General features: G+C 37.5%; 1 protein-coding gene across 1 annotated transcript in view; it reads left to right on the top strand.

Moving 5' to 3' along the window:
• STXBP4 (syntaxin binding protein 4) overlaps positions 1 to 13,476 on the top strand; it is a 197,943-nt gene that overhangs the window by 172,689 nt on the left and 11,778 nt on the right. The window contains exon 17 of the mRNA XM_008011417.3: positions 273 to 330. Coding sequence (XP_008009608.1) covers positions 273 to 330 — 58 coding nt within the window. The remainder of the gene's footprint in view (positions 1 to 272; positions 331 to 13,476) is intronic.

The raw sequence follows: 13,476 nt of genomic DNA, 5'->3' as shown, positions 1-13,476 counted from the left end.
CTGACAAAAATGCTCACCACATGTAAATGACAAGTCATAATCCAGTTATTGCAACTAAAGCAGATTGTTAACTGCTCAAGACTTATTTATTGTGTTCTAAAGATGCTGAATATGAAAGCTCATCTGAATTGTCTTAATTCCCCCTTTCTAGAAAATTATTTTGTACAAGAAATGTGCTCAAATAATTGTAAAGATGAGGGAGGTTTGTGTCCAGGAAATAAAGTTATCTTTATCATCTTATTAAATATATTTTTGGTTTCCTTTCACTCTAGGTTTACCTTATGGGTGGGAGGAAGCTTACACAGCAGATGGAATCAAGTACTTCATCAAGTAAGTACAAGCATCTCAACCAAGTAAGCAATTTTCTTCACATCTGGAGAGAACCTGGAAGTTGCAGAATAATCAGCAAAACTAAGAAACCTTCTTGGAGGTTACAAAAATTAGTAACAAGAAATGAAGCCTCACCATTTTCATTTCATGTGATTTAAATGCTAATATCAGATATCATTTGGGGGAAAAATCCTGGTAATAATTTCTAGGGAAACATCAAAAAATTGGAACAGGATCATCATTTGAACTTAAACGCTGGCTGCCTAAATTCACTTGCTGGCTAATAGTATTAATGTTTATGAAAAGTTAATACCTAACAAAAAAATCCATTTTGTATATCTTTAAAAGTTATTAACAATAATACTAATAATCAACATTTTTTAATGCTTTAAAATGCACACAGTTCATTCTGCAACTATTTTTTGGGCATTTGCTGTTTGCCAGGCAGTGTACCACACCCTAGAGATAGAGTGGTGAAATATATAGACTGGTTTCTTGATAGCATAGAATTTACACAATAGGAAAAACAGACAGTAAATAACTTGAGATAAATAGGACAGTATTTGAACAAACCTTACCTCAGTGGATTCTCAGAAAAACCCCTTGAGGTATGTGTACCTTGTCATTTTTTCTGTTTTATAGATGAAGAAAATAAGAGCCTTGAGTAGTTACCAAAAAATCTATCACTACTTAATTAGCAAGTCAGAACTAGAATCAAAGTCTTCTGACCCCAAGATTCTACTACTACTCTAGACTATCACTGATAAAGACCCAGCCTTGAAAGCCTGAATGGGAATACACTCCCTAGTGCTGAACTGGTTAGTTTTGCCCTGGACAGAGCACTGTGATATACTTCTACCATTTCCTGAAAATTCCTTTTATGTCAGAATTGACATTTTGAGAGCACAAAGGGGAATCCCAGCAGACTCCTAAGATCTCAGGGAACTCCTTTGTGTATCCTTTTAGCAAAGTATACTTGGTATGCATTTTGGGAAGAAAAGGGAGACATGTCTTTGCTATCCCCTTTCAAACATGCAAATATTTTACAAAGCAATATCCAGATTTTGGATTCTCACGCCCTGCAACTTTACACAGTTCCTACATCTCTCTTAACCTCAGCTTTCACATCATATACTGAGGGGAATATTACCTACTTTATAAAGTTGTTCAATGTTAAGCACCTAGCATAGGACTTGGAACACAGTAGATGCCCAATAAATGGCCATCATGAATTTACAGTATGGAGAAGCCATCGTGGAGGGGAAAAAAGAAACCTGAACAATCTATATGACCATTAAAAACACTGAGGATTCAAAAGCTTTGTATTTGAAAAAATTTAAGGAAAAGCTAGAGATAAACCTGTTTTCTCTAGTTTTTTCTCTAGTGTTTTCATGCTGAATTTTTTTCTTGCAATCTCTAGCATGAAGTGATTAATCAGGCAAAGATGTTGTTTATAACATGTGAAAGAAAAGGAACTTTTGGCATAGAGGACCCAGGAATTCCATGTGCAGATTACATTTAGTGCCACACTCTTTACTTGCAGAATCAGACCACTTCTGGAAGGGGCTCTCTAGTATGCAGGATTAATCATGTTTAGTTTCTGGAAGCTTTGAATCACTGTACTGTAGGAATGGCAGGAAAATGAAAAAGTACATTCATATCTGTGTTGAATTTCTTTCTTTCTCTCTTTTTGATATTAACTTTATAAATTTATAAAGGAAAAGATGAGGGCCTGAGCGTTTACTGAGCACTAACTTGTGCTTAATAGTCAGGAATATGCTAGGTATATTTCTCTATGCACTATATCATTTAATGCTCTTAACAATGTGGAAAGTAGATGTTGCTAGGCTCTTATTGGAATGGCATTATGATGTTGGTGCGCTGCATCTTGCCCTGAGCCATGCCTTTCTCCTAGAAGGTCCCCAAAAGAAATGCGTGATTAAAAGAAAGAAAATTAGCATGCATTATTGACTGGGGTTCTGCATTCAGGGACCTTTGAAAAATGTCAGTAAATGAGTCTGGACCCTGTGGGGAACTCCTTTACCTAAACTTACCTGGCTGTCAGTATATCCTAACCCAGAGCTGAATGTCAGAATCTAACTAGTGCCTTAAGAGAAAAGAATACGAGGGGCACAGTTACCCAAAACAGAGAACAAAGCGGGAACAAGAGATGGTCAGTCAGAAAGTTGATTTGTCTCCTTACCTGTGACCCACCTAGCTTAAGCCACTGTTCTTTGCAGCCTAGAACAATAGCCTTGGGCTGGACTCCCACTCTACGGGAGAAGAGAGTCCCAGAAGAGGAGACAAAAGGGAGTCAATAGCCCTTTGGCTGCCCTGGGAACCAACTCAGTGTCTGTGGAGAGAACAGAGAGACGCTACATTTATCCTAACCCCATTGCTTTGCTCAGAAAATATACCCCCAAAGGGTGTGTTTTGGAAGTCCATCAATTTTTTTTGCCTTGACCTTAGTCTTGACACATAAGGAAAACAGAAAAAGAGATGATAAAATAAATGTATTCCCCAAAGGGCCATAGTAGGTTTCATTGCCTTACCATTTCATTAGGAGAAACTGTTAAAGAGGCTGTACTCATCAAGGTCATACAGTAGTAAAATTGCAGAGCCAAGATTCAGGTCCAGGGTTGTCTGGCTCCAAAGCTACCCACGCACGCACACACACACACACACACACACCATGCCTCACCACCTCCATATCCTCATGTTAATATAGTATGTTGACATGTGACAAGAAAGACACTTTAAACAGATCTCAATTTAGGAAGAGCTCTATACTTTATTCATTTTAAAATAGTAGAATAGAAACTTGGTTGTAAGAATAAGAAGTTGTCTTCCAGAGATTAAAAAAGTCAAAGAGTAGAAATAAGAAAATCTAACAATATACCATTGCTTCTTTTACTCAGCCTCATGAAGGAATGGGGTGTTTGGTGTAAGTTAGTTTTTTGTTGTTGTTGGAACTTAACCCTGTTCAAGCACCAAGACTTATTTTAGTTTAACTGTTCTTGATGAAAGTCTTACTTTAATATATGTTACACACTTCCCTGACTTCTTATACAGAGGCCAGTGAACCAAATCCTTATGAACATCCATCATTATACACAATACAGTGAGTTCTACAGGGGATATTAAGATGTATAAGACAGAGTAGAGACACAGCTGTCATCTCTTGCTTCTCTCAGTGTCCCTGTTTCTCTCCCCATGCCCATTCTCTTTTGCCCCCTCTCCACAAGTCACCTTCTTCCCCAGTTTTGTATTTGGAGAGGACTGGATGCCAGATAATGAGGCTAATTTGAACTGCTTGTAAATAGCCTTTGAATGGAGTTCTGCAGGAGTGCTTATGTAAGTCAAGTGTGATACGTAAGTTCTGTTGCAGGTGGATTTGATTACAGGAAGGCCATCTGGTATCAGGGAAAGAAGAGCATGGGCTTTGGACTTGGAGAAACTTTAATTAAAATGACAGTGTCTACACAAAATAGCTGAATAAAATAGCTAAACCTCAGGCACATTGACTTAACCTCTCCGGGCTTAATTTCTCCATTTATAAAATAGGAAGTATATTAGCCCTCTCATAGGGTTCCCGTCCAGAATGAATGAGTTTGTGTATGTAAAGGGCCTATCATAGCATCTGGTCCAAAACAGACACTTTGAGCAAAGGTTAGCCCTCTTCACTCCCTCCCCTTGCTTTCACATTTTGGTGGGAGTTTCTTCATGGTTCTTAGCTGCATTCAACTAGGTGATGTTGCCAGATAAGTAAAGTTTGCATAAGCAGACATCTACTATATGTCTTTTTTTTTGGAACTATTTAGTTTTGGTTTGTCATTTTTGTTTTGTTTCAATCTTGATTCTCTTACTACCCTAACAAAAATTTTCAGTCTGTATAGCCTGCGTTAACTTTTGAGGTAAGAGTGATTCATTTACCATATAGATGATACTTTGAAGGCAAGAAATAAGTAATGGACTCAGATCATTGCTCTCTCATCTCTACTTAAGAATAGTGACTGAAATCACCCTCCCAGAACACCAGAAGGGATGATGGTCTATATACACATAATCTCGTCCCTGAAATTGGCATCTGTCACTGCCTTCCCTGAAATTGAATTGTTACATCTGATGGAAGCCAAGCCTCTGGCAAGGGAATAACTGTCAGTGGTGCCCTAAGAATGTCCAGATGAACATAATCCTCATTGAATATTCCTGCCCATCCACATGTCCATTACACATATATTAATACTTTGTCATCTACTTAAATTCTGATGCAAGAGAAGAAAGCATTTTACCTAGGATGAACAAATTTAATCAGTGTTGGCATTTCTAGTGTTTCATAGAATTAATAAACATATATGTCTGTGTGTGTGTGTATGTTTCCGTGTGTGTGTGTGTGTGTGTACCAATATGTATATGCATATATGCAGGTGGGCAGAGCTTGCTCACTTGCCTCATATATATGTGAAAAAGAAAATACATTATTTATATAGTTTTCAAACGTATTTGTGCATTCTAGGAAATTTTTTCTTATGTTCTCCTTAGAGAGAGAGTTGCAACATTCTTAAATTTAATAACAAACTATCCATGATCTTGAGAATGCTATAATGAAATTTTCTGATTAACTTGATCCATTTTTCTACCCAACTTCTTATCTTTTTCCCTTTGAAGTTGTATACTGTTATAGATTCATAGTAGTCTTTGGTATGATTCCACTTAAAAGTTCACATGCTTTATATGTGTTATATAATGTAACAAAATTATTAGGAGAGTTATTAAGTTTGCAATAAAACTGAATTTATGACAAATTAGACATAGCTGCTAACTGCTTTTTTTGTATTCTATTATCTTTCTGTTGATTCAGATTCACTGTGATTTATTATCATACTTGTACTAACCCTATATCTGCATAATAAGTTTCTCCAATATTTTAGCTTAAACCAATATGCATTTTCTTACTCAAGTTTAGAGCATCTTGAATCCAGGAGTGGCTTCACTGGATTATTCTGACTCTCTCACTTTCTCTCTGGGTCTCTCATGAAGTTGTAGTCACTACGTTAGGGCTGGGACTTCAAGAGTGGCTTAGTGAGCCAGCTAGAGTATTTGTTCCAGGCTCACTCATGAGGTTATTGGCAGGAGGCTTCACTTCCTCACCATATCATGAACACGTAGGGCTACTCACAGTATGGCAGCTGTCTTCCCCGAAGTAAGGGACAAAAAGGACAGAGAGAGAGAAAGACAAAAGCTACTCCTGCTATATGACCAACCCTGGTTCAGTGTAAGAGGCTCCTACCCAAGAGTATGAATACCAGAAGGTAGGGATCACTGGGAACCATCTTAGAGGATGCCTAGTAGATGCCGCTTCACAGTATATGTAAAATATATGTTTCATATGACTTACATAAATAATACAAAATTGTCTATGTCCATTACTTGCTTTGAATATTCAATTATACCAGCAGTTCCCAACCTTTTTGGCACGAGGAATCCATTTTGTAGAAGATAATTTTTTTTCATGGACCAGAGGGCAGGGGGATGGTTTTGGGGTGAAACTGTTCCACCTCAATCATCAGGCATTAGATTCTCATAAGGAGCACGCAACCTCCATCCCTTGCATGTGCAGTTCACAATGGGGTTTGCGCTCCTAATGCCACCACTGATCTGACAAGAGGCAGAGCTCAGGCAGTAGTACTTGCTTGCCCGCAGCTCACCTCCTGCTGTGCAGCTGAGCTCCTAACAGGCCATGGAACACTACAAGTCCATGGCCCGGGGATTAGGGACCCCTGAATTATCCATGGCCCAGGGGTTGGGGACCCCTGAATTATACTGTTGGTGAGTTTTCAAATACATATAATCATTTGCTTTTAAGTTACTTAAATTTGGCTTATAATTCTCCATGCATTCATTTGAGTTGATATGCCTTTATATCAGATCCTAAAATCTGAGATATTGTTCCTCATATTATAAATTCCATTCTTTGTCACCTAGGCAGTATTATACCTAAAACATTACAAATGTATATCAGTAGAACCTAGAAAGTCTATGTGTTTGAATAAAACAAAAGTTTCTGTCTAGAACAGGGAAGGGAAATAGATTTTAACTCATGCCATCTCTGTTGATAATAGCTGTCTCAAGTATTATTTTGAGAAGAATTCTGAGGACATATTCAGCTTCAGTGATGTATGCCTTGATCAGCTGGAGATGTCTGCCATGGGTTTAGAGGGAGAGGTGGTGTGGAGGACACATGCCACATCTTTGCAATCTTTTTCTTCTAGAGTGTATTGCTAGCACATGACAGGAACTCTGCCATGATGAACAGTAATGATGCAACTATTAGGTTGGAATAACAAAATAAACAATGAGAACACCCCTACCCCAAATTTCTTACGAGATGTTCAGTATGTGAGAGCTTTGTTTTTATGACTCTACAGCATAACTAAATTCCAGTACGCATGGTTTCTCTCATTTCTCTCCAGTCAAAATTCATTAATGCCCTAAAGTGATGTCTGTACCTGGGTTAAAATAGCCAGTTAGTTTGTTTGCAAGTAGGGAAGAATGGCTCATAATCTATAAGTGAATAAATTGTATTGTCTGCCTATCGTATTAGTTAAAAGCTTCAGTTACATTGTGTCATCTCATTTATAAACAAAGGAAAACACAAAAGAGAAGAATTTTAGATTATCATTTCTTAGGCCCTAACTTTATTTGCAAAGTAAAGCCTAGCTTTGGTAAATCTAATGCAATTAGAAATTAGGGAGGTTGGAAAGGAGAGGATGAAGAGGAAGGAATGGTTTCTGAATTAGAAATTTTAAAAGTACTACTGTTAGCTTTTTCTAAATGCTTTACAATTATTTTAGCTTTTTTTTTTTTTTTTTTTTTTTTTTTTTTGAGACGAAGTCCTGCTCTATCACCCAGCCTGGAGTGCAATGGCTCAGCGGCAACCTCCGCCTCCTGGGCTCAGGTGATTCTCCTACCTCAGCTTCCCAAGTAGCTGGGATTATAGGCACCTACCATCACATCTGGCTAATTTTTATATTTTTAATAGAGACAGGGTTTCACCATGTTGGCCAGGCTGGTCTTGAACTCCTGACCTCAGGTGATCCACCCACCTCAGCCTCCCAAAGTGCTGGGATTACAGGCATGAGCAAACACCTGGCTTATTTTTGCTTTTAGTGGACACTGCCTAACACCCTTCTTCTGAAGATCTCATTAATTTGGGGGCTTTGATTCATTTTCTGTGAATGAGGAAATGTCTACTGACAAATTAGTAAGATCTAAGGCTCACTGCATGAGGTGTCAGGGCAATTTCTATGCAACTGACTTCAGACTAGATAAGGAGAATATGTGTAAGCTCCTCACTCTCTTTTACATGTGTAAGAATTCTGGGCATTTTATTCTTAATGAAGCTACAATGAAGAAACCAACAAAGGACTTAAAAGATGAAATATGGACCTTTTTAAATATTTTGCCACCAAACACTTCTTAGCTATGAATGAGTTGTAAGGTGTTGAAATTATTAGACTGCACTTTAAAGCTGTAACCATCCATGTGACAACTGGTTGAGAATATTCATTACCTAGCACAGGGCCTGGTATCTGTAGGGATGATAAATATTTATCGAATGAATACTGTTGTTGGCAGTCTGCGGAAGCAATTGATGGGGGAAAAAATAAGCACTTTAGTAATCAGACAGAGGTAACTTCTAATGTTTATGCAACCACTTTTGAGTGTGACCTTGGTGGTGTTATTTCAATACTCTCTACCCTCTATTCTCATACAAAAACAAAGATAATAATTTCTATCTGTCTCCCCAGATTGTTTTGAGAATTGAGTGAAATGTGGGGTAAAAAGCACCTAGCAAAATACCTTGCACATAATGGGTGCTTATCAGCTGTTAGTTCCATGTCCCCTTCCTTATTTTATACTATTGCTACTTGCCAATGGAGGAGTTTAAAATGACAATATTTGCACAACTGCAGATGGAAACCAGTAGCCAAAACCTACACCTGTGCTACTCTCTGGCCAGTCAAAAGCCCTGTGACAGAAGCAGAGACATTGCAGTGATCATGAGCCTGAGACAGCTTGCTCAGGATTTTCTGTAAATACCTACAAAGACATGTAGGAATATGAAGTACTGTGTGAGAAATCATCATGAAATGAAAGACCAGGCAGCTGGCTTGCATTATTCAGAATGGCAAAGCCCACTAAAATAAAAGGAACATCTAGACCTAAATATTCAGCATCAAAGCCCTTTTTCCCCCTCCTTTAACCAATGACAGGTATAACATAGGCATGAAGCATGTTTTTTTTCACATTTCATCGAGATATTAAAATAAATTATTTGGGGTTTCATAAAGTACTTTGGAAGCTCGTAACCTTTCTGAGGGTTAATTCTTTTATTTGGAAGGTGTGTAATTTTCTTTACTGCCAGGACCCTTTATTTAGATTTACTAACAAATACTTTTTGTCAAACTCTTACCCTTCCAAATTTGGTTGCTATATTAGTCTGTTAGGGCTGCCATAACAAACCACCACAGACATGACTTAAACAACAGAAATTTATTTTCTCACAGAAGTCCCAAAATCAAGGTGCCATCAGGGTTAGTTTCTGGTGAGATTCACTTCCTGGCTTCTAGATGCCTACCTCTGGCTGTGTCCTCACCTGGCCTCTTCTCTTTGTACACACAGAGAGAGATATCTCTGGTGTCTCTTCTTACAAGGACACCAGTTCCATCAGACCAGTGTCCTGCCAACCCTACAACCTCATCTAACCCTAATTATCTCCATAGAGATCCAGTCTCCAAATACAGCCACGCTGGGGATTGGAGATTCAACATATGAATTTAGGAGGGACGTAGTTCAGTCCATATAGTTGCTTCTCCCAAAAATTACTTTTCATAAGGTCCCTAGCAACTTTTTTCTTCATTCAGTAGATTATATTCATTATAGTGTCATACATATATATATATATATAAAACTTTTCATGCTAAACGTTTAGCAAGTTTTAGGCAAATTGCAAAAGTTGATCCCAATCAGTGCATTTTCCATTAGGCCCTAGTCTTAGGGGAAGAAGCAGCTTAAGGGAAGAATAGGATAGGCAGAATAATGGCCCTCAAAAATGTTCGCATCCTATTCCCCAGCACCTGTAAGTGTGAATATACTAGGTCACATGGTAAAGGAGCATTAAAGTTGCAGGTAGAATTAAGGTTGCTAATCAACTAACCTTAAAACAGGGAGCTAATTCTGGATTATCCAAATGGGTCCAATCACATGACTCCTTAACAGTGGAAGAGGGAGGCAGAAGAAAAGAGTCAGAAAGAGATATGACAGTGGAAGCAGAATTCAGGATATATTATGTTGCTGGCTTTGAAGTTGGGAGCCATAAGCCAAGGAATGTGAGTGGCCTGGAACAGTAAAGAAACCAATTCTCCCCTAGAGCCTCCAGAACAATAAGACCTGTGTGGGACTTCTGAATTATGCAACTAGAAGATAGTAAATTTATGTCGTTTTAGGCCATTAAATTTGTGGAAATTGGTTACTGCAGTAGAAAATGATTACAGGGAGTTAGAAGTAGATGGGGGAGGGTAGTGGTCACACTACTGTGTGACCTCGGACCGGGCTTTGATACTCTGAGCCTCAGTTTCATCAGTTGTAAAAACTGAAGAGAAAAATAAGGTCTGTGAGATTTATATGAAAAGCAAATTGGGAAATTGGTATCAAAGAATGTTGTAAAGTACAAAATGCTCACCTGATGTAAAGTCTTACCCAGCTGCCACATACCTGAACATCTCTATCAAATGAATGATCTCAATATTAAGAGGGCCAGAGGTCTTCTTTGATCACACCTGCACTTTGTTACTTAGCATTGGTATTAAGCAGGTGTGAAAATCTCCATCCCTCTATTGGGTATCTGGTGCCTAGAAACATGGCTTTGGCTGCATTCTCATCATTTCAAAGACTAAAAATTCCAATCTGTTAAATCACTCCTACAGTTTAGGGACCGAAGGGAAGGGTGAGCTGTTAGCCAGGCCACTTACCATCATATTTATTTGTCTTTAGTAAAGTTTTATACTCTAATAGTTAAAACAAGGTTTGCTTAGCTAAAAATGGTATTTGTTTGATGTAAATAATTTTCACAAAACCTGGGATTTGAGTAGATTGACATATAATTCCAGCTATGTAGAAAATAAACTAGTCAAAATGGTTTGAATTATCACAGTGATTCAACTGTTACTTACAACCAAATGTATGAGTAGACCTTTGGAAGTTACTTGGATATGAGAATATTGGTGAGAAGGACTAGTAGTGCTGGTTATTTGGTGACTTTGGAGCTATTTAAATCTTATTTTAATAATGATCAATTTATTTATGCATATTTCTTAATAATTTATGACAGTACACTGGATTACCACATCTGAAGATTGTTTTATCTGATCCCCCATTATAAGTAAGCTTGTCTACCACTTTTGAGTATTTTTTACCCAGTGATATAACAGTAGTGGTACATCCGTGGAATGTATCCATGCATCAAACATTTATGGACCTCCCTTTCTGTGAGCCTGACACTGGGGCTATAAAAATGAGTAGGACCCTTCCCTACCCTCCAGAAACTAACAACCTATTAGACGAAAATAGATATATGAAGAATTTGTTGCTACACGATGTAAAAAATATGACTGCTGGCACAAAGCCTCTGACTCAGGCTTCTTACAAGTACTTTTAATTCATGGTCATTCAGATAACAATTCTTATGCATTTCATGGTATATTAGTTTGTTTTCACACTGCTCTAAAGATATCACCTGAGACTGGGTAATGTATAAACAAAGGAGCTTTAATTGACTCACAGTTCCACATGGCTGGGGAGGCCTCCTGAAACTTACAGTCATGGCAGAAGGGGAAGCAGGCATCTTCTTCACAAGGCAGCAGGAGTGAGAAGTGCAACCAGAGGAAATGCCAGACGCTTATTAAACCATCTGATCTTGTAAGAACTCAGTATCACGAGAACAGTGTGAAAGAAACTGTCCCCATCATCCAATCACCGCCCTCCCTTGATACATGGGGATTACAGGTCCCTCCCTTGACACATGGAGATTACAATTCAAGATGAGATTTGGGTGGGTACACAGAGCCAAACCATATCATGTGGCAAGTACTTTAAAATATGTGTGTGTGTGTGTGTGTGTGTGTGTGTATACCTTTAGACATTTCATTTATAATCAATGAACTAGTCAATACATCTTTAATTAATTTTACCTTGTAAAGCTGAAGAACCCCTTTCAGATGGTCACTTAATCCATTCCGGAGCCTCCCTATATATTGTTACTGACACCAACCCAGAAAACAGAACCTCAGCGAGGAGGTTAATATAATGGTTAAATTCTCAGAAGTCAGATTTGGATCTAGATCCCAGCTCTAACATGCACTAGTTTTATGACCTGGAATAAGTTATTTCACCTTTCTTAGTATCAGATTCCTCATATACAAAATAAGAATGTAATTCTTTCTTGCCTTTAATATATGCTAAGGTCCTAAAAGACAGTTAATTCCATTTAGTCACAAGTCTAAGGTGGCACTATTAGAAACAATCAGTATTTAAAAGTTCATGAGAAAACTACAGAGGTTGATGGCATATTTTTATCCTATAATTTTCATCATAATGGAAGGCTTTTCTTTGTAACACTCACTCTGAAGTGGCTTTAGCATTTATACATGATGGAGTCAGTAATACTGACGAAATACCTCAAGACATTAGAGATGGTCTCATAAGAAGCCTCTCAAAGTCGCTTCCAACTCTTGTGATTTTTAGAAATCATTCTGTAGTATGATACATTTGCTTATATTTAAAATTTGAGGTGTAATCATTTTAACTTTGATAGATAAACGTAATATTAGAATCAATATAAATTAGTTGAAATATGTTTTAAATTTTAGTTTTCTTAAGGTTTTAAATTTGTTAATTAAGAAAAATGTTTAGTCAGATGTTTATTAAACTTTCTTTGTTGATTAAATTAAGTGAACGCCTGTATGGCTTGTAATATAATTCTATTTTAATAAGAACACTAAAAATTAAAGTAGCTTCTGCATTTCGTGTACTTCTCACAGTGGGAATTTAATATGGAAACGTTGACAGTGGTCTTATGAACTTGTTTCCAATTAAATTTAGTATTCATTAATCTATATTCTGACAGTCTTGACTATTGATATTTAAAGTAGCATGAAAATATATAGTTATTACTTATTTTCTGTATTTTAGAAAGATAGGCTTTTAGTGTATAGAAGTTGTACATATATTTGTTGAGAAAGTAATAGTCATAGCTGCCTCTTGAAATATTCTCATCTTGCTTGACAGTGATCTAGAGTGATGCTAACTGCAATAACAAATCATCTGCTTTCAGTGGCTTAATACTCACAAATCAATGCAGGCATTCTTGCTTGATGGGTGTAGCTTTTCTTCAGGTGGTGATGTTGAGACCTAGGCTCCTCCCATTTCATGTCTCTGCCCTCCCCAGTGACCTCAGAGTCCTCTACATTCGGTTAGTGGATGATGAGTGAGAGTAGAGAAGGCATTCCAGCTTCTTAAAAACCCCTGACCCACAAAAGATAAACAATTCTGTTACCTTCTATTGACAGGAACTAATCACATGCTCACATAAAGATGTGAGGAGAGCTGGGAAATGTGGTCTCTGCCTAGGCAGCTGCCACCTGGCAGCAACTCTGTGGCATGGAATGGAGAACATAAATTTTTGGTGGATACTGTAAACAGGTATATGAGAAAGTACAAATTTACCAACTATACAATCCTATATAATTGTTTGTTAGTATCTAATAATTCAGTGTATAGATATCAGTGTCAGTAGGACATGTTCTTTGTTTTTTTCTGTTTTGTTTGTCCCATTATGATAAAAAACAGCATCAATTTTTAAGAGTTACTCAGGGCTGTACTCTGTCACTACAGAGTTGTTTCCTTCTTTGAAAAATTAATTATGTTGGCTTTATACCTGGCATGTTTTAGCCCTCTACAGAAATCCAGCCTGTGGATATTCTTTGAAAAAATGTAATTAATATTTTCCATACTTTTTCCTCAGGAATTTTCTTTTCAATGTTTATCTTTTACAAGTCTAGTGACAACAATTTTTTCCAATGTTAT

The sequence above is a fragment of the Chlorocebus sabaeus genome, chromosome 16 (genome assembly GCF_047675955.1).
Source record: "Chlorocebus sabaeus isolate Y175 chromosome 16, mChlSab1.0.hap1, whole genome shotgun sequence".
NCBI classification, from domain to species: Eukaryota; Metazoa; Chordata; class Mammalia; order Primates; family Cercopithecidae; genus Chlorocebus; species Chlorocebus sabaeus.
Note: the sequence above shows the minus strand (reverse complement) of the source record. Positions and strands in the feature narration are given on the sequence as shown.